The 20,432-nt window shown below is 43.6% G+C and overlaps 1 protein-coding gene across 1 annotated transcript in view; it reads right to left on the bottom strand.

Annotated features, from left to right (window-relative positions):
- The window catches only part of stpg2 (sperm-tail PG-rich repeat containing 2), a 349,639-nt gene that overhangs the window by 10,825 nt on the left and 318,382 nt on the right, over positions 1 to 20,432 (bottom strand). Inside the window, exon 12 of the mRNA XM_078570506.1 lies at positions 1,120 to 1,273. Within this exon, the coding sequence (XP_078426632.1) occupies positions 1,151 to 1,273 (123 nt within the window). The 3' untranslated portion in view covers positions 1,120 to 1,150. The remainder of the gene's footprint in view (positions 1 to 1,119; positions 1,274 to 20,432) is intronic.

Below are 20,432 nucleotides of genomic sequence, written 5' to 3'. Positions count from 1 at the left end.
AAGCGGCCTTCCGTTGGCAGGCTGGAGTGCCATCAATGGTACCTTCTCTCACTGGCCCAATGAATGAGCCTCGAGCATGCAGAGGCTGTACCCGCGACCAAAACCATTGCTGTTGAGAGGTTTCCCCCGTACTACTGATGGCCCTCACAACTGTGGGCCACCATTAACTTTAAATAGTCAGCAGGCTTCCAAGAGCGCCTCCAATATTGAGGCAACCTCGCACTCATCTTTCTGCCTCAGTAGCGCCCACCTCCGCCGTTGGGGCTTCAGGCCGGTCTGGGCCCCCTGTTGGGTCTCCCACCTTGGGAACGCTGATTAGGCGGCAAATGCAGAGGTGACAAATTAGGAGCTCACCTCACGTAAAGTTGGGCTGGCAGGCACCATGGCAACCAGCACGGGCTTGGGACCCGCATGTGGTCCCAAAGTTAGGTTCCCGATGCTTGATGGAAAATTCAGCCCATTAATTTTCTCTCCACAGGTAACACCAGGCCTGCTGAGTATTTCCAGCATTTTCCATTTTTAATTTCAGATTTCTAGCACCTGCAGTATTTTGTTTTTAACCAGCTATTTCCCTGTTGCAGCTTCTAATAAAATCTTTTCTTTCTTTCACTTCAAGATACAGTAAATCCCAGATAGCAACTCACCGAGGCTCCTTCGACAGCACCTTCCAAATCCACGAACAACATCTACCACCTCAAAGGACACATGGGAACACCACCACCTGGAAGTTCCCCTCCAAGCCACTCACCATCCTGACTTGGAAATATATCGCCGTTCCTTCACTGTCGCTGGGTCAAAATCCTGGAACTCCCTCCCTAACAGCACTGTGGGTGTACCTACACCACATGGACTGCAGCGGTTCAAGAAGGCAGCTCACCACCATCTTCTCAAGGGGCAATTAGGGATGGGCAATAAATGCCGGCCCAGCCAGCGAAGCCCACATCCCGTGAAGGAATAAAAGCAATCTGATTTCCTTACACTAATTGTCAATGGGCATGATTCTCTTCCTTCGGTCAGAGTTAATAGCTGGCGAGGAGTGTGGGGTGGTCATGAAAGCACAGCTGTCGGAGCTAGGGTTATTTACATGGCTTTGCCTGACTTTTCAGTATTTGTACTTACTTTTTGATGTGGTTTAAAAGTCAGATCAGGATCAGATGTCCTGGAATAGCAGCGGGTCAGGATAGGTTGGAGCTGGCAGCGAATTCAAGAAGGGGTTAATTAAGGTGGCATTGAATGTCCCCTTTAGAACAGTGTCCATGATAGTCGGGCCGAGCTGTAGGAAGACAGGAAAACAATGTTAAAAGCAATCGGCAAATCAAGGAGTAGCAAGAGTGTAGGCCAGTCAGGCCAAATGGCTTGTTTCTGTGCTGTGAATTCCATTAACCCAATCAACGTTACATTATTCTTCAGGTCAGTGGTAGAATAGAAACATTCAATGATACAGCAGAGAACGAGGCCATTCAGCCCATTGTGCCTGTGCCAGCTCTTTGAAAGAGCTATCCAATTAGTCCCACTCCTCTGCTCTTTCCCCATGGTCCTGCAAATGTTTTTCTTTTTCAAGTATTTATCTAATTGTCTTTTAAAAATCACTATTGAATCAGCTTCCCTTTTCAGGCAACCCATGTCAGATGCATATAGAAAAATTCTCATCCTCCCTCTGACCTTGTTTCCAATTATCTTAAATCTGTGTTCTCTGAACTTCCCACCAGTGGAAACAGTTTCTTCCCATCCATTGAATCAAAACCTCTTCACTTGGGGTGAATTTTTCCAACAGATCATCATAAGTGTTTGTAATGAACTTGAATTGAAAGTAAAACTATGTAAATGGAACAAGAGTTACCGACAGTTGCAAGCATAGCTCCTTTAGTTAGGCTGAGGAGTTGGGCTGAGGATTCTGGAAGTGGGCAGCTGATTAACACCCTTGTCCTTGTCACTTAGTTTATCGGCAAATTTTCATTGCTCCTGATCAACATTAGTTAACTCTGGTTTGGAATTTTTTTTTAAGTTTTACGTATTTATTACTAATGTGCTTGTTTAACTGTCAACTGTTACTGGATGACACTGTGTATGCAGTAAAATCACTTCATTGTGAAATACACATCCAAAATTACACGGCCACTACCATTGTGTCCCTTACACAAAGCCTGCTTTGTGGATTAACAAGATTGTTCCTTTGGGGCACAGGTTTTAGGGCATTGCTAATCCTTTTTTATTTAACTCAACTTTTGTCCATTAACTACTATTAGCTATTTTAACTGCAGCCATTGACAGCTGTGTTCTTGTAACCCTTGAACCGAATTATGCTACAAAATGCCTTGCACATCATTGCAAAGTGGGGGTATCTCATTGCAACAGCATTCCACTAAAATCAATGCGGTAGGTTGATGGTTTTTATTCGCAAGCATGTTAGGCAGAACGGGCATGAATAGATTGCCTTTCTTCCTCAAGTGAGATAAAGTCAGTGAAATTTGTGTGCTGTGTAAGTCTGCTGACCCACAGAGAGGCGTCATACAAGTTGTCGGTGTGGGAGTGCACTCAGAATCCATCTGTTAAACAAATGTGGATCAATCAAGGTGAGTATTTTGCAGAGAAGCTACATAAGGACACAAACTATGCAAATTTTCTAAAATGTTGGCTAAATTCTCAGTCTTTTAGGGAAATGCAACATGAGTCAAGTGGCCAATGTTCCATTATTAACATAAATTCATTAAGTTCTAAATCTCTCTGGGCCACAATTAGCCATCGGATGCATACTGTTCTAAATTTACCAGAATGCCAGTACCATAAGGCACCTTAACCTCAGAAATAATATGATACTGGAAAATGCAATGTCGATGGTCTATGCACAATAGAGCTGTGTTAAAGGGAGAAGACACGGGTGTTTTGATTGGCTGCTTTACCCATCCTGTTGAGAATCAGCCGTTCCATCAGCGAAAGAGTCACTCACCAACCCCACTGTCAATGGTTACCATTCTACTGTGGTGACTGTACGATGCAGTCAGCTCACTGTGTACAAGGTGGGATTGTTCTCCTTCGAGCAGAGAAAGTAGGCGGTGACCTGAATGGGAGGTATTCAGAATGATGAGGAATTTAGATGGAGCAAGTAGGGAGAAACTGTTTCCTCCGGCAGGTTAGTTGACGACCAGGTTTTTAAATAATTGGCAAAAAAAAACAGAGGGGAAAATTGGGAGAAACTAATTCACACAGAGCCTTGCTGTGATCCGGAATGCACAACCTGAAAGGGTATCAGATTCCATACGCAAGTTTCAAAGGGCAATTATTTGAAGAGAATTAATTTTCAGGGTCATGGGAGGAATGCTGGAGTGCGGGGCTAATTTGGACAGTCCTTTATTAGATCCAACACAGGCATGAGCCAAACGGCCCCCTCCCGTCCTGTAAGGTTCTATCACTGGGATTTTCCAGCCCCTCACGCCGGAAGGATCTTCCGGTCCCGCTGATGTGAACGGATGGCTCGTCGGCCCCGCCGCTGCCGGGAGGGGCTGGAAAATTCCGGCCTGTGATTCCACACACGCTGTACATATAAGAGTTGACGCTAAGGCCCATGCTAACCATATTGGGCACATACACTTCAAACGAAAAATATCCGATATGAATGTAGATACACATCTTTGCCCTAAGGCGATTGCGTCATCTTGCAAAGTCCAAGTGACAGCTCAATCATTCATACCCGATTCTTGCACTTACAGGAAACAGAAAAAGGTTAACGGTTTTAAAAAAAAAATGGAGAAGAAAAGGCGGGAATTCTCAAAAAAAAAAATCACTTCTTGATTAAAAGCCTCATGATCAATTAGAACCAAACCGAGGAAGATTGCCAAGTGGGTTTGGCCTCATTGTGTATTCCCTGACTCTGTGACAATAGCATTATGAACTCCATCATACAGAGAATGAACAGTCTTTCTTGGCTGACAGCATCATGATATTAGTATGCTGTTATCCATGTAACACAATGCAGATTATCCACCCTACTGCAAAGTTAGTTTCTTTTCTCGTAAATGTGGGGTTTTTTTTTTGCAAAAAAAAAAGTGAACAACTCCACCATATCCTCGGTCCTCAGAGAATTTTATCAAACACTCTTAATTTTGTATAAATGCTTCAGTGCGTGTTCAAAAATCACTTTGTTCACCTGCCTGTACATCCATGGATTTCATGTTGCACATTTCCCTGTCAGGCAGATAAAATGTAAATAGGATATTTTATCATAAAGGAATGCAAGTGAGAGAAGGGAAGAGCGAGAAACAGTACTTAAAGCCATAACAAAGAACCTTAAGAGAGGGAACTTTGTCATCCGAATTCTTTAAAAATCGAACATTCACAATGAGTTATCAGCAAGTTAAGTAATGCAGCAGGAACCGAGACAGAGAAACCAAACCAGACAAAGTGGGCAAAATGAGGTCCAATTTTTACTCCATTCCACTCTTATCGCTCAGGTATATGAATAATGTTTTATGCTTCATGATTTTGCAAGCAGAATTGCGTCACTGATGCCACTAAAAGCAAGGTACCTGATAAAGTGCAAGTGGAAGGCTGCACTATTCCATCAAACGGCCCATTAGAGCCTTGGAAATGCGACCAAGTACAATTATTCTTTCACTGACAGCTGGCCTGATGCACTCGCAGCCACCTTCTCATCAAATTCCTACCATCTGGACGCATAAAATAGTCTTCTTTTTTAAACAGCACCGTCTATGGCAGCTGCAAACAAACGACTTATTATGTACTTATTGAACGCTGGATACATGTCAGTTTGCAGTGGTTTATGGCAAGTTAACCACGGAGTGATGCGAGGCCTCACAGCTTACAGTAAGTGTCGCAAGTAGTTTGTTTTCAATTAATTAACTCTGGTCTTGTCTATTCAAGTGCCCTTTTTAAAAAAATACACTTTAGCCATGGACGTGCTGTGCACAAACCCCTGGTCTGTGTTTTGTCAGCCGATCTCAGCCTGATGGCAGTGAAGGACTCTGAAACTGACCTCACCATGTCCAGTCTGCAGGAGAATATAGAGATATAAGCAATAGGAGCAGGAGTAGCCCATACAGCTTGTCGGGCCTGCACCACCAGACAATACCATCGATCCTCAACTTCAACTCCACTTTCCCGCCTGCTCCCCATATCCCTTGATTCTCTCAGTGTCCAAAATAGTGATAGGCAATTCAACAGTTAAGGGAATCGGTAGGCGTTTCTGCGGCTGCAGACATGGATCCAGGACGGTGCGCTGCCTCCCCGGTGCCAAGGTCAAGGCTGTTGCTGAACAGCTGCAGAGCACCCAGAAGGGGGAGGATGAACAGCCAGTGGTCATGGTCCACATAGGTGCGAATGACATAGGCAAAAAAGAGGGGTATGGTCCTGAAGTCTGAATTCAGGGAACTAGGTAGGAAATTAGCAAGCAGGAAGTCAAAAGTAGTAATCTCTGGGTTACTCCCAGTATCACACGCAAGTGAGTATAAAAATAGGAGGATAAAGCAGATGGATGCATAGTTGGAAAGATGGTACAGGAGAGAGGGGGCTTCAGGTTCTTGGGACACTGGGACCAGCTCTGGGGGAGATGGGACCTATACAATTGGACACGTTGCACCTAAACAGAGATGGGGCTGAGATCCTTACAGGGCTATTGGAGAGGGTTTAAACTAACTTGGCAGGGGTGTGGGAACCAAGAGATAATATCAGAGAGGAATACCAAGGTGGACAGAATACTGAGAGAGTTGAGTAGCAAGTAGTAAGTTAGTAGGTGAGACCAGAGTAAAGGAGAATGTAATAGAGTCAAAATCAGGGTTACTGTGCATGTATGTGAATGCACATAGTGTGGTTAATAAGATTGATGAGTTACAGGCACAGATTGCCATGTGGAAATATGATGATGTGGCTATGACAGAGACCTGGCTCAAAGAAGGGCAGGACTGGGTGTTAAATATTCCTGGATACAAGGTGTTCAGGAAAGATAGGAAAGGAAGAAAAATGGGAGAGGTGGCGGTATTGATTAATCAGAGCACTGCAATGCTGGAGAAAGAGGATGACCCAGAGGGGTCAAGGACAGGATCGATTTGGCTAGAACTAAGGAACAAAAAAGGTGCAATTACATTGCTCGGTGTAGTTTAAAGAGTGGGAAGGATGTAGGAGAACAAATTTGCAAGGAAATTACAGAGAGGTACAAAAATTATAGAGTTGTTATAATGGGTGGACTTTAATTATCTGAATATAAAGTGCAATAGCAGTTGTGTAAAAGGCAAAGAGGGGTAAGAGTTCTAAGAGTGTGTTCAGGAGAATTTTTGACAGCTGTATGTTTCCAGTCCAATGAGAAAGGAGGCAATGCTAGACCTGGTTGACATCAAGGCCACATTTGACCGAGTGTGGCATCAAGGAGCCCTAGCAAAACTGGAGTCTATGGGAATCAGGAGAATAACTCTCCACTGGTTTGAATCAGACCTAGCACAAAGGAAGATGGTTGTGGTTGTTGGAGGTCAGGCATCTCAGCTCCAGGACATCACTGCAGGTGCTCCTCAGGGTTGTGTCCTCGGCCCAACCATCTTCAGCTGCTTCATCAATGACCTTCCTTCCATCATAAGGTCAGAAGTGGGGATGTTCGCTGATGATTGCACAATGTTCAGCACCATTCACGACTCCTCAGATACTGAAGCAGTCCAAGTCCAAATGCAGCAAGACCTAGACAATATCCAAGCTTGGGCTGACAAGTGGCAAGAAACATTCGCACCACACAAGTGCCAGGGAATGACCATTTCCAACAAGAGTGAATCTAACCATCGCCCCCTGACACTTAATGGCATTACCATCGCTGAATTCCCCACTATCAGCACCCGGGGATTACCATTGACCAGAAACTGAACTGGACTAGCCATATAAATATTGTGGCTACAAGAGCAGGTCAGAGACTAGGAATCCTGGGACAAATAACTCACCTTCTGACTCCCCAAAGTCTGTCCACCATCTACGAGGCACAAGTCAGGAGTGTGATGGAATACTCCCCACTTGCCTGGATGAGTGCAGCTCCCACAACACTCAAGGAGCTTGATACCATCCAGGACAAAGCAGCCTGCTTGATTGGCACCACATCTACAGACATTCACTCCCTTCACCATCGATGCACAGTAGCAGCAGTGTGTACCATCTACAAGATGCACTGCAGGAACTAACCAAGGCTCCTAAGACAGCACCTTCCAAACCCATGGCCACTACCATCTAGAAGGACAAGGGCAGCAGACACATGGGAACACCACCACCTGGAAGTTCCCCTCCAAGTCATTCACCAGCCTGACTTGGAAATATATCACCGTTCCTTCACTGTCACTGGGTCAAAATCCTGGAACTCCCTCCCTAATAGCGCTGTGGGTGTACCTACAACAGCGGCTCAAGAAGACAACTCACCATCACCTTCTCAAGGGCAACTAAGGATGGGAAACAAACGCTGGCCCAGCCAGCGATGCCCACATCCCATGAATGAATGTTTTAAAAATCTCATAAGGTGCTACTTTCTATCCACTTTCCTGTGTGCCTCAGAAACCTGGACAATAAATAGAGATCTGTGGAAGAAAACAGAGGCGTTTGAGAAGTGGATGAAGGTGTATACTAAAAATTCCATATATAGACCATAAGACAAATGAAGAGGTGCTTGAAATTGCAAGAGCAAAAAGAACTCTGAAAAGTGACATCCAGAAAAGAAGGTGTCAGTATTTTGGTCATTTGATCAGAACTGTAAAGCTGCAGAGATCTCTTCTAGAGGACAAAATGGAGGGCAGCAGAAAGAGGGGTGTAGTTGGATAGTGGGCATCACAGAGCAGTTGCAGATGGGCTATAGTGGATGTATGAGGATGGGCAAGGCGGATGAAGGTAACATACCGTGACAGCAGATCTCCTGGTAGGAGTATCCACAAGTAGCAGCAGCAGTCTGTACTTAAAGTTGATAAGGCACCAAGAAGGATGAGATGCATCCAATGATAATGAAGAAAGCAAGAGTGGGAATTGCGGAGGCACTGGCCATAATATTTCAGTCTTCCTTGGACTCAAGGGTGGTCCTGGAGGACTGGAGAAATGCAAATGTTACACCCTTGTTCAAAAAAGGGTGTAAAGATAAGCCCAACAACTACATGCCAATCAGTTTAACTTTGGTGCTGGGGGAACTTCTAGAAACAATAACTTGGGACAAAATTAATAGCCACATGGGCAAATGAGGGTTAATTAAGGGAAGCCAGCACGGACCTGTTAAGGGAAAATTGTGTTTAACTAACTTATTGACGTTTTTTTGAAGAGTTAACAGAGAGGATTGAATACTATTGATGTGCTCTACATGAACTTCCAAAAGGCATTTGATACAGTGCCACACAACAGGCTTGTGAGCAAAGTTATAGCTCATATAATAAAAGAAACAATAGCAACATGGATATGAAATTGGCTCAGTGGCAGTAAAGAGAGAATGGTGGTTAACGGGTGTTTTTTGAGTTGGAGGAAGGTTTGTAGTGGAGTTCACCAGGATTGTTGGGACCCTTGCTCTTCCTGATATATATTAATGACCTAGACCTTGGTACACAGGGGGCAATTTCAAAATTTGCAGATGATGCAAACCTCAGAAGCATTCTAAACTGTGAGGATGATAGTTTAGAACTTCAAAAGGACATAGACAAGTTGGTGGAATAGGTGGACAGGTGGCAGATAAAATTCGATGTAGAGAAATGTGAAGTATGTCATTTTGTTAGGAAGAACATGGAGAGACAATATAAAATAAAGGGTACAACTCCAAAGATGGTGCAGGTGATAGAAAGACCAATTTCCCCTAACTGAGGGGTCAATTACCAGGGGGCGTAGGTTTAAGGTGACTAGTAGAAGAATTAGAGAGGACATGAGGAAAAACATTTTCACCCAGAGGGTGGTGGGCACTGGAATTCACTGCCTGAATTGGTGGTTGAAGCTGAAACGCTCAACTCATTTAAAAGGTACCTAGGTCTACATCTGAAGTGCTGTAACCTGCAAGTCTACAGACCAGGTGCTAGAAAGTGGGATTAAAATTGAGCAGCTAGTTTCTTCTTTTTTGCTCTTTTTTTGGCCAGCGCAGACATGATGTGCTGAATGGCCTCTTTCTGTGCTGTAACTTTTCTATGGTTCTCTATGGAGCAGAGGGACCTGGGTGTATGTGTGCATAAGTAATTGAAGGCGGCAGGACAGGTTGAGAGCACAGTTAATAAAGCACACAATATCCTAGGCTTTATTAAAAGGGGCATAGAGTACAAGAGCAAGGAGGTTATTTTGAACTTGTATAAGTCACTATTTCAGCCTCAGCCAGAGTATTGCATCCCACTCTGGGTGCTGCACTTTAGGAAGGATGTGAATGCATTGGAGAGAATGCAGGAAAAATTCACGAGCATGGTTCCAGGGATGAGGAACATCAGTTGTGAAGATAGATTGGAGAAGTTGGAACTGTTTTCCTTGGAGAAAAGAAGGCTGAGAGGAAATTTGATAGAGGTATTCAAAATCATGAAGGGTCTGGAGAGAGTAGATTGGGAGAAATTCCCACTCGTGAAAGGATTGAGGGTGAGAGGGCACAGATTTAAAGTAATTGGTAAAATAAGCAAAAGCGATATGAGAAAAAAACAATGAGTGATTAAGGTCTGGAATGCGCTGCTTATGAGCGCAGTGGAGGCAGGTTTAATCAAAGCATTCTGTGGGGAATTAGACAGTTATCGGAAAAGGAAGAATGTGCAGGGCTATGGGGAGAAGACGGGAGAACGGCACTAGCTGAATTGTCCATACGGAGAGACGGTGCAGACACAATGGGCTGAATGGCTGCCTTCTGTGCTGTAACAATTCTGTGATTCTTTGCTCATTTGCCTTCGGGGAATAACAATCAGTGAAAAGTTCGGAGTTTTGTCTTTTTAAACTTGCTTATTGACCTCCCTCAAGGAATTAAATAAATGGATTGATGTCTAGAAGTTGGGGTCCCAAAGCGTAGTGGTTATGTTACTGAACTAGTGATATATAGGACAAAAACAGAAACAGAAATACCTGGAAAAACTCAGCAGGTCTGGCAGCATTGGCAGAGGAAAGCACAGTTGACGTTTCGAGTCCTCATGACCCTTCAACAGAACACCCGAAATGTCAACTGTGCTCTCCTCCGCCAATGCTGCCAGACCTGCTGAGTTTTTCCAGGTATTTCTGTTTCTGTTTTTGTTTTGGATTTCCAGCATCCGCAGTTTTTTGCTTTTATCTCTAGTGATATAGAGGCCTAGGCTGATGATTGGAGATAGGAGTTCAAACTTCACCATGGTAGCTGGGGGAATTTAAATTCAGTAAAGTAGATAAATCTAGGATTAAAAAGTTAGAATTAATAATGGTAACCATAAAATTACTGAATTGTTGTAAAAACCCGTCTGGTTCACTAATGCCCTTTAGGGAAGGAAATCTGCTGACCTTATCAGTTTGACCTGTATGTGATTCCAGACCCACAACTATGTGGTGGACACTTAACTGCCCTCAAGCCACTCAGATGTATCAAATTGCTATGGAAAAGTATAACACCAAACAACAAAGTGGGTGTATCGACACCACACAGGCTGCAGTGAATCCAGAAGAGCAATTTTTTTAAGCATTTCTTCACATGCTTTTTTTCCTTTTGGGGAATAGTGGAAGGGTTCCCAGGCTGATTATCAGCTCATTGAACTGCATCAGGAACACTCCTTCCATGATGCTTGAGCTCAGAACTTCTGGCCCAAAGGTAGAGACACTACCCACTGCACCACAAGACCTCCTATCATTGATGAAGGTGACTGAGCACCACCTACTCAAGGACAACTGGGGATGGGCAATAAACTCTGGCTTTGCCAGAAACACTCACATACCATGAATAAAGAAAGACTGCACATGGTATGTTGGAAGGAGTGGCTACATGGCCTTTACAGATTGAAATTGTTACATAAGCCCCAATTTGCTATTTGATTAGTATGCACTAACGTAAACTGCACTTATTATTCCTGCCTTATATTTAATTATTTCAGGATTGTTCACCCAGCACCTTCCCCCATTCCCCCCCAATTTTGTGTAAATAAATTGTTCACCATTATGTGCCACTTGTCTACATGGTTAGGGAGATTGTTGGGTGGAGATTTTAGCAAAATTTGTTCTTCAGCAATTGGATGCATATTCTGTAATCAACTGGGAGTGCATCAGATCAACCATTGCCATTAAACAGGATTTTAAATAAAACTTTAGGGGGATTGTAAAGAGGGAAAAACCTTAAATTAACCCAGTTTTTGCCTCACAATTCACACCCAGAGGTGCACATTTTACAAACTGTTTGGAGCAAGTTAGAGCAGCCCCACTTCTAGCCTTTATGCACTACAGGTATTTTTAAACTTTTAATTTCGCTGCCGTTCAAATCTCAGGGTGGACAAAAGTGTTTCATGCGGGAGTGTCAGGAGAGGTGTAGAGCCTTATGTTCACCTATTGGAGCATCTTACTTATGTCAATAGAAGAAAACTTTACCAAATTAGTCAAGAGACGTTATCAGCAATGATTCCATAGAGCACTTAGTCTGTCTTTCACTCCCTTGGTGTCACTGATAAAATAACACTAGAGTTTTTAAGAGAATGCATGTTTCATTGGTTTTAGTATACTATAGGGGAGACTCATTTTTCACTGTATTTGGATGGGTCCCAGTAACTGTTTAAATAGCCAAGCATATTATTAAAGCACAATTTGAATATTTAGGGGTGTTTTGATGCACCCCTTCACTGAAACATGCTTCAAAAGTAGCTTTGCACAAAAATGCCATGACATAACTCCAGTTAGTGAGATTTTTTAATGTTCAAAATCTTTCGATCAGAATCCAAAAACATTTCAGTTAAGGTGCAGGTGTTTGAAGAGGCATTACAAGTGCAATACTGAAACTGGGGCTGGGTATGCTCCAGAAAGCGAAGGAGATTGAAGGGGGGACATGAATGAGGTGTATAAAATTATGAGGGGCATAGATAGGGTAGACAGGAAGGAACTTTTCCCCTTGATGGAGGGATCGATAACCAGGGGGCATAGGTTTAAGGTAAGGGGGAGAAGGTTTAGAGGGGATGTGAGGAAGAATTTTTTCACCCAGAGGGTGGTGGGAATCTGGAACTCACTGCCTGAAAGGGTGGTAGAGGCAGAAACTCTCATAACATTTAAGAAGTATTTGGATGTGCACTTGCGATGCCATGGCACACAAGGCTATGGGCCTAGTGCTGGAAAATGGGATTAGAATAGTTAGGTACTTGTTTGGCCAGCGCAGACCCGATGGGCCGAAGAGCCTTTTTCTGTGCTCTATAACTCTATGAGCAAGCAGGGCACTGGACATGACAATATAATTACTAGGATTTTACAAAACTATTTTGCTCTGCACCTGGAAATTCAGCACTGCTTATCTTCTGCTTAAACAAAGTATTATTGCTTTAAAAAAAACTGAACAAAGGGATGATTAAGAGAATTTGGTAGCAAGTGGAACATAGCCTACACCACAGCATGGAACTCCCTCCCTAACAGCACTCTGGGTGCGCCTACACCACCCTACACCAGCAATTCCAGAAGGCAGCTCACCACCACCTTCTCAAGGGCAAACAGGGATGGGCAATAAAGGCTGGGCCTAGCCAGTGATGCCCACATCCCATGGATGAACTAAAACAAGAGCATAAACCCATGCTTTTCGCATCCTTGTCCAGAGCACGTTGCCAGCTCTAAGTCTTTGGGAACCTGCTTGCGTTATTATCTGACGACCCGCAGCTGCTGGAGGGGTCGGGGTCGGGGTCAGCTGCTACCCTAGCAGCATAGCCAACACTTCCCAGAAGAAACCAATCTACCCTTGGGGTTAACACCAAGGACCACAAGATAGACAAAAATTACAAATTCCCACAACCAGAGAAACGAGTGATTATCATTATTTTTTCATAATACACTTGCATTCACAGTGAGCCAATTTGCTGTTTAATGTGTTCATCAAGTATACTGAGCTGTTAGCTTGCTTAATCAGAGTTTCTTCACATATTAAAGTTTGTTATTTTTATAATTTCCATTATGTTGTAGTGTTTATAGGCCCTTTATTACCATTTTATTAGATTTTGTTCATGTTTTCTTTAATGCACATTGCCTTTGCTAATTTCTCCCACATGAATATATTGCTTTACTCTCCCAGTGTTTTCCCTTTTGTTTCTCTTTTCTCACATTACCATCCATTAGTCTAAAGTAAAGGCTACAACCCCACAGGGATAGAACTGCATATCTATTACATATAAGGCAGTGTCTTTCTCCCACTGTAATACAAGCTGCGATGTCTTCAAGTTTCTTATTTTTGCACCCAATATGTCACCGGGCAAAGCAAGCAGAAATAAATAACTAAAACATGGAAATAAAATAAGAGCATCAGCCTTGGTTCAGTGGGCAGCACTCTTAACTCTGAGTCACGCAGGTTCAAGCCCCAATTCAGAGACTTGAGCACAGAATCTAGGCTGACACTCCCGGTGCAGCTCTGAGGGGGTGCTGCACTGTTGGAGGTGCTGTCTTTTGGATCAGATTTTAAACCAACATGTTTCATTAAACACTATAGGAAACTCAATTTCCAGCCTACTTGGAAGGCTCCCAGTAACTGTTTAAGTAGCCAATCACATTATTAGAGCACAATTTGAATGTGTATTAGGGGTGTTTTGATGCACCTCTTCACTGAAAAGGGCTTCAAAAGTAGCGTTGCACAAAAATGCCATCGTATAACTCCAGTTGGTGAGACTTTTACAATGAATTTTAAATGTGCGAAATCGTTTGATCAGAATCCAAAAGCATTTCAGTTAATGTGCAAGTGTTTGAGGAGGCATTACAAGTGTAAATATGAAACTGGGGCCATATGTAATGTAAAAAGGTGGATGTAAAAGATCCCATGGCAGTATTTTGACAAAGAGCAGGGGAGTTCTCCCCAGTGTCTTGAGTGAAACTTATCCCTCAACCAATATAGTAAATAAACATTATCTGGCCATCATCACATTACAACTTGTGACAGGCTTGCTGTGTGCAAATTGGCTGCCAACAACAGCGATTATAATTTTTTTTAAGACACTGAATTGATTGTAAAGGGCTTTGGGATGTCCCGAGGTTGTAAACGACAGTATATAAATGCAAATATTGCAAAAACTTATTTAAAAATTACTGACTTCTGTAGCAGATATTAGTAGAGGCACCAATACATTGTACGTAAGGCTTTACTAGAACTAGAAAGTGACAGTAAAAGCTAGTCAGACTTGACTGTAGCATTTAGTGCTACTGCTCTTTCTCGTCCCTTTGAGCTGTGTCTGATATCCTATCTCCATTAGATCATATTCCATCTACCTGCTGCGTGACCTTACCAGACTCTGCTATGTCTATAAGAACTTAAGAAATAGGAACAAAAGTAAACCATATGGTCCCTCGAGCATGCTCCATCATTCAATAAGATCATGGCTGATCTTCGACCTCAACTCCACCTTCCCGCCCTAACCCCATATCCCTTCGTGCCCAAAATCGGAGATGATCGGTTACTCGTCTAATTTCTTGCACACATGCACACTTAATAGTGCCACAAAAAACTCTCACACATCACAGCCAATATTTTAGTCCTTATCAGGTGTCGTGAACCATCAGTTCCCAATTCTTCAGAATTCTAATCATTTTGCTTATGCACAAACTGTTGGAAGAGGATAAACATATACCATTAACTTCAAGAATGTGTCATCATCAGGATATCTTTCAAAAATCAAACAGTTACAGAGAATTATCATCAACACTCACATCATTATTTTTATTTTCTATTTCTCTTGACATTCTGAATATTTTATTAAAATTGCAAGTGCTGACGATATCATCTGGAGTAGGAGCCTGGAGGGGGTTTACTGAGCGTGACGTTCTGACAGAGATAAATTAAAAATAAGTAGTAATACGGCCATTAACCCAAAGTGTTTTGGTTTTAACTGTGCGTCAATTCATCTCCCTCATAGTGGCAGATTCAGTAATCCTCTAGGCCTCCTCACTTGAAGGTAGCCTCTGTTGAATATTTCTACTGAACCCATAAATGTGAGTATGAAAATCACGGTGAAAATTTTGTTACGAGTAGTGATCAGGAAATCTTCCCTAGGATGGATTGCACACCACACCTAAGTGACAAAGCTTCCCATTCTCTCACCCACAGGCTGAGTAAAGCACACTGGCCTACCAAAACATAGCTGTACTTCTTAGATTTGGAATTTGCTTTCAGAGAATTAATCTTTACAACAAACACAGATTTTTCAGAAGGGATTGCACAGACAAATCGATAAGAATCAATAATGGGGAGGAGCTGAAGTGTGCAATTGAATACCTCACACAAGTCTAAATAGTAAAGTGTGATTATATGGTAGATACTTGAGAGCTCAACTATTAAATATAGTTCACAGCGTAGCAAGGTAATCACGGAATTTAGTATCTTGCGATGCTTTTTCCAAGCTATAGGTCCTTATAAATGCAACTAGTTGTCATTGGAATTTTATATGCTATCCATGGCTACCACTTCCAGGGGCCCATATTTTTCATCTACAGCTGCAAGCCAGTTTCTAAATGATTAAGAACTGGTGCGAATCTGGACCTGACAGGTCAACTTCTAAGAAAAATGTTTTTTTTTTAATTTAAATTCTTTCATGGGATGTGGGTCAGCATTTGTTGCCCACTCCTAACTGCCCTCGAAAATGTGTTGGCAAGCTGCCTTCTTGAACCGCTGCAGCAGTCCACGCGGTGTCCGTACACCCACGGTGCTTTCAACTTTTCTGTAGTGGTTTGGTTTAGCTGAGCGGCTTGCTAGGCCATGTCAGAGGGCGGTTAAGAATCAGCCGCATTTCTGTGATCTACAGTTGGATGTAGGCCAGACCGGATAAGGACATTAATCAGGTAGGTTTTTGCAACAATCCTAGTGGTTGCATGGCCATCATTACTGAGTCTAGCTTTTTATTCCAGGTTTTTAAAAATTAATTTAAATTCCACCAGCCGTCGTGGTGGGATTTGAATCTCTAGTTTATTAGTCTAGGCCTCTGGATTATTAATCCAGTAGCATTACTCTTATGCCACTGTCCTCCTGGTAATGGATGACCACTTGTGCCACCATAACTCCTCTGCATTTAAGGCTTTGGCAACTGAAAATCCTTGGCTATACTGGCGACCCCTTGGTGTAACTATGGTAGGAGTGAGTCTGTCAGTGTGGCTGAAAACTAGGCCACGGATGTGACAGGCTGGCCCCCTAGCCTAGCACTAGAGAACGTGAAATAAGCTTGTGCCCTCCATCCATCTCCAAACATGACTAGCTCGTAAGGGGGCTGCTGAGCACTTCGAGACAGCCGGAGGTGGTTAAAGGTGTTGCAGGAGTTTAAGGTCTTTACCTTTATGTCTGGGACTTCTGTGCCCTGGACCTATCACTATTAAAAAAAAAATGTACACAGTGACACTCACCCTTACAAAATTAGGTATTTCAGACTGCATTAAGGGGTAGGGAAAGGAAGCTCCGCAGAAGTCTGAAAATTTTGACAGAATCAGCAATAGTGTGGAGAATCTTGGCACCTAAGCTGGGCATGTGCCCTCTATTGGACAACCTGGACTGTTATAAGTTGAAATTCGCAGGAAGTTAAGGGTTAATAGTCAAACTTCTTGGTATCATGGAGCAATAGATTTTCCAAGATAAACAAGACAGCTTCGCGGTGTCCTGAGGGGAAAGCTTGATTAGTCCTGTAATAACAACAGCAACTTATATTTATATAGTAACTTTAACATAAGAAAATAATTCCAAGGTGCTTCACAAGAACGTCATAAAACTGAGCGTGACACAGCCTAATTATGCATTCTTGGCTGAGAACCCAGATATCCATTAGTCTGTTGAAACAGCTGCACCCAAGGAAAAATGCTGCTTGATTGACAGCCTTCTCTCTCAGATTTATTTCCCAATTGCTCAATATTTATTTACACAAGATAAAGAGGTATCAAGTGCTTGTGGTTTTTTTTCTATTAATATTTTAAAGGCCTGGTTGATTGACACTTTTATAGGGTTGTAGCAAAAGGAGATTTTTGCAAGAAAGTTATGAATGAAAGATTGTTTTAAAGCTTTTTCACATGTGACATTGTTATTATAGGGCTCATTGGTCATGTACAGAGTGTATACTGGGTAATTTATTTGCACTCATTCATAGGATATGGGTATTGTTGGTTAGGCTGGCATTTATTGCCCATCCCTAATTGCCCTTGAGAAGGTGGTAATTAGCTGCCTTCTTGAACGCTACAGTCCATGTCAGTACTGTTGGGGAGTGAGTTCCAGGATTTTGACCCAGCGACAGTGAAGGAATGGCGATATATTTCCAAGTCAGGATGGTGAGTGACTTGGAGGGGAACTTTCAGGTGGTGGTGTTCCCATGTGTCTGCTGTCCTTGTCCTTCTGGGTGATAGGAATCATGGGTTTGGAAGATGACATCTAAGGAGGCTTGGTGAGTACCTGCAGTGCATCTTGTAGATGGTACACACTGCTGCTACTGTGCGCGGTAGTGGAAGGAGTGAATGTTTGTGGATGTGGTGCCAATCAAGTAGGCTGCTTTGTCCAGGATGGTGTCAAGCTTTTTGAGCATTGGGCATTGAAATGCCATGGCTTGGCATGGAGAGTATGAGTGGCCGCTGCGGCTGGTTGGAGGGTATAGGTTGACATGGAGCGCATGAGTGACCATTGGAAGTGAGTGGTGTGGCAGGCTTAGCATGGGGGAAATGAGTGATCATTGGGGGTGGGCGGACAGGCATTGGTTGGTACGGGTGGGGGGAGGGCATGGGTAAGAGATTTTGAACTTACCTTTCAAATGGTTCCCTCATTTAAACTAGGCTCACGACACCTCTGAGGGGTCGTGAACAATGAGTCCTTGAAAAGCTGGCCCAACTCCTTGGAAGTTGCGGAGGGCTAGGAGATGCCTATCTCCGCAATGGAGCTGGACAGATCAGCTGTGCAAGTTGCAGGCTGGTGTTTGTCACGAGCTGCACCAAACCACACCCTTATCCTGAGCCGAGAATCCTAGAATCAGGTCCTTGCTGCCATTTTTAAAGGTCCAAAGAGTCTCCCTGAATCCGCAAAAATCCAGCTCAGTGTATCAGTCCACCAGCCACATGGAGAGCCCGAAGAAATTCACTCGATGAAACTTCAGCATTTTGAGTCTAAAAGTGTGATTATTTCAAGCCTCTGGAAGCCAGAAGGCATATTACAACTACAACTGTTTACATGAATAGGCTATCTTCAAAGGACTCAGGACTAGAAACATGATCGGATCAGGTCTTATCGACCTTTTATGGAGGTATCAGGTATAAGGGAGCATGCTTTTCAATAGTTCTTCAGACAGCCCATGTTCTATTTCAGGTAGCCAGGCAGTGAAGGATAAAACTGGACCCAATCTTTACACACTCTATAAGCTTTTGTTTATAGAGACCCACATGCACCTCCAATCCAAAAACTGGTTTCAGTCTGCCCCTATTTATTTATTTTTTTCTGCTCCTACTTACAGGAGCTCATTTGAACCTCCAGCTAATTCCCATCACCTGAATACAATTAAACACTCAATGACTATACCATTAACAGCCCGGAAGATGCAGAAGCCAAAAAACTGCTCTCTGTGTTTGTTTGAGCAAATCAAACGAACGAAACATCAATCAAGTCTGTTCCAGCCATACTCCGCCAACAAGTGTTACAAGTTTACCCAAATCACAGGGCTGAATTTAATAGCCGTGGCAGTGGCTCCCCTCACCTGTCAGGGAGCCGTCGGCAAACCCACCGTGGCCATTTCTGGGAGCCCCGGGGGGATTAAATCCCAACCAGTTGCTTATTTGCCTGCCATCGGGGCTCCAGGGCCTTTGGAGGCAGAGATCTGCCTCCTGGAGCTGAGGCCAACCAGAGGGCTGGCAGCTGGTTAGTGCCAGCGGTTGCCATTGGGAGCGGCTGCCACTCTGGGGGCCACAGCAGGCCCTGGGCCAGCAGCATTGTGGGAGGCCCAGGGGACAGGTGAGTGGGCAGCCTCTTCCGGGGCCACTAAGCCAGGCTCCGGCAAGACGAGGAAGCAGGGGTCGGAGTTGGGGGTGAGCAGCCCAGTGAGGTGGGGGCCCTCCTTGAGGAATGGAGTACCCAAACGGAGGAGTCCCCTGCACGTCGACAGCCTGCCTGTGTGGTGGGGGGAACCCGGCAGCCCCTGGTAGAATACCAGTGGAGACAGGATGGGGCCTTTAAGTGACCCTTAATTGGCCACTTCAGGGCTTCAATTGGCAACCTCGACCTTCCCTGCCCCTGACTTAATCAAGGGGAGCTGGGAAGGCAAAAAGTCCACCCAATTAAACAAACACACACACACACACACCCGATTCTTGTAGCCTAACTTTTGAGTTGAAGGGAGAGCCAAAAGTACAGTAACAGGATTTAGCCCGGGCGTAAGACACTTCTCGCTGTTTTAGATTCTGAAGGAACGACAAGCTGAACTTAAAATGCTGGGAGCCGGCACCATTTGAAACATTTTCATTTCCAAGCCATCACAGTCCACACTGAATTTCGAAGGAGTAAAAGCTCAGGGTTGTTATCTTTGCAAATACTAATAGAAGCCTCCTGCTAGCCTGTTTGTAAAAAGATTTCCTCCCTTTTGTGAAACCCAATCTTGATTTAATAAAAACTGCTTTCATTTGGGCCAAATAAAATCTGCGTCACCATGGTGACAACCATAATATTACCGCAATCCCTTTGCTTGTTCACGATGAGGACGCAATAGTAAACAATTTTTAAGGATAGTTTTTTTACGAGGACAAAAGGGACCCTTAAAGTTTAAAAGCAGATGTGCTCTGTTCAATGTAAATCCAATATACTGATGGTATCTAGTAAATGTTGAACATATTTATATCTAGCTGCTGCAGTAATAGACTTGAAGACAGCTTGCTTTGTTCATCTGTGTTTTTGCCTCACTAGATAGTTCCCAAAATACTTAGCACAAAACTATGAAGCGTTCATTCTTACAGCGCAGGTCTTTAACATAGAATTACACCAAGTCTCACTTCACAGGAAAAGGCCATTCAGCCCACGTGATCCATGCTGATGATTGTGCTCCACACAGACGAATTAGTAGCGGGAGCAGGCCGTTTGGCTAAAGCTACAACACATGTGACAAACAGGATAAGCAACACGCGATAGACACAGCTTAGCGATTCCACGGTCAACAGATCAGATCTAAGCTCAGCAGTTTTGCCACATCCAGTCGTGAATGATGGTTGAGAATTAAACAACTCACTGGATGAGGAGGCTCCACAAATATCCCCATCCTCAATGATGGCGGAGCCCAGCACATCAGTACAAAAGTTGAGGCTGAAGTATTTGCAACAATCTTCAGCCAGAAGTGCCAAGTGGATGATCC

Source organism: Cetorhinus maximus, chromosome 1 (assembly GCF_964194155.1).
Source record: "Cetorhinus maximus chromosome 1, sCetMax3.hap1.1, whole genome shotgun sequence".
Classification (NCBI taxonomy): domain Eukaryota; kingdom Metazoa; phylum Chordata; class Chondrichthyes; order Lamniformes; family Cetorhinidae; genus Cetorhinus; species Cetorhinus maximus.
Note: the sequence above shows the minus strand (reverse complement) of the source record. Positions and strands in the feature narration are given on the sequence as shown.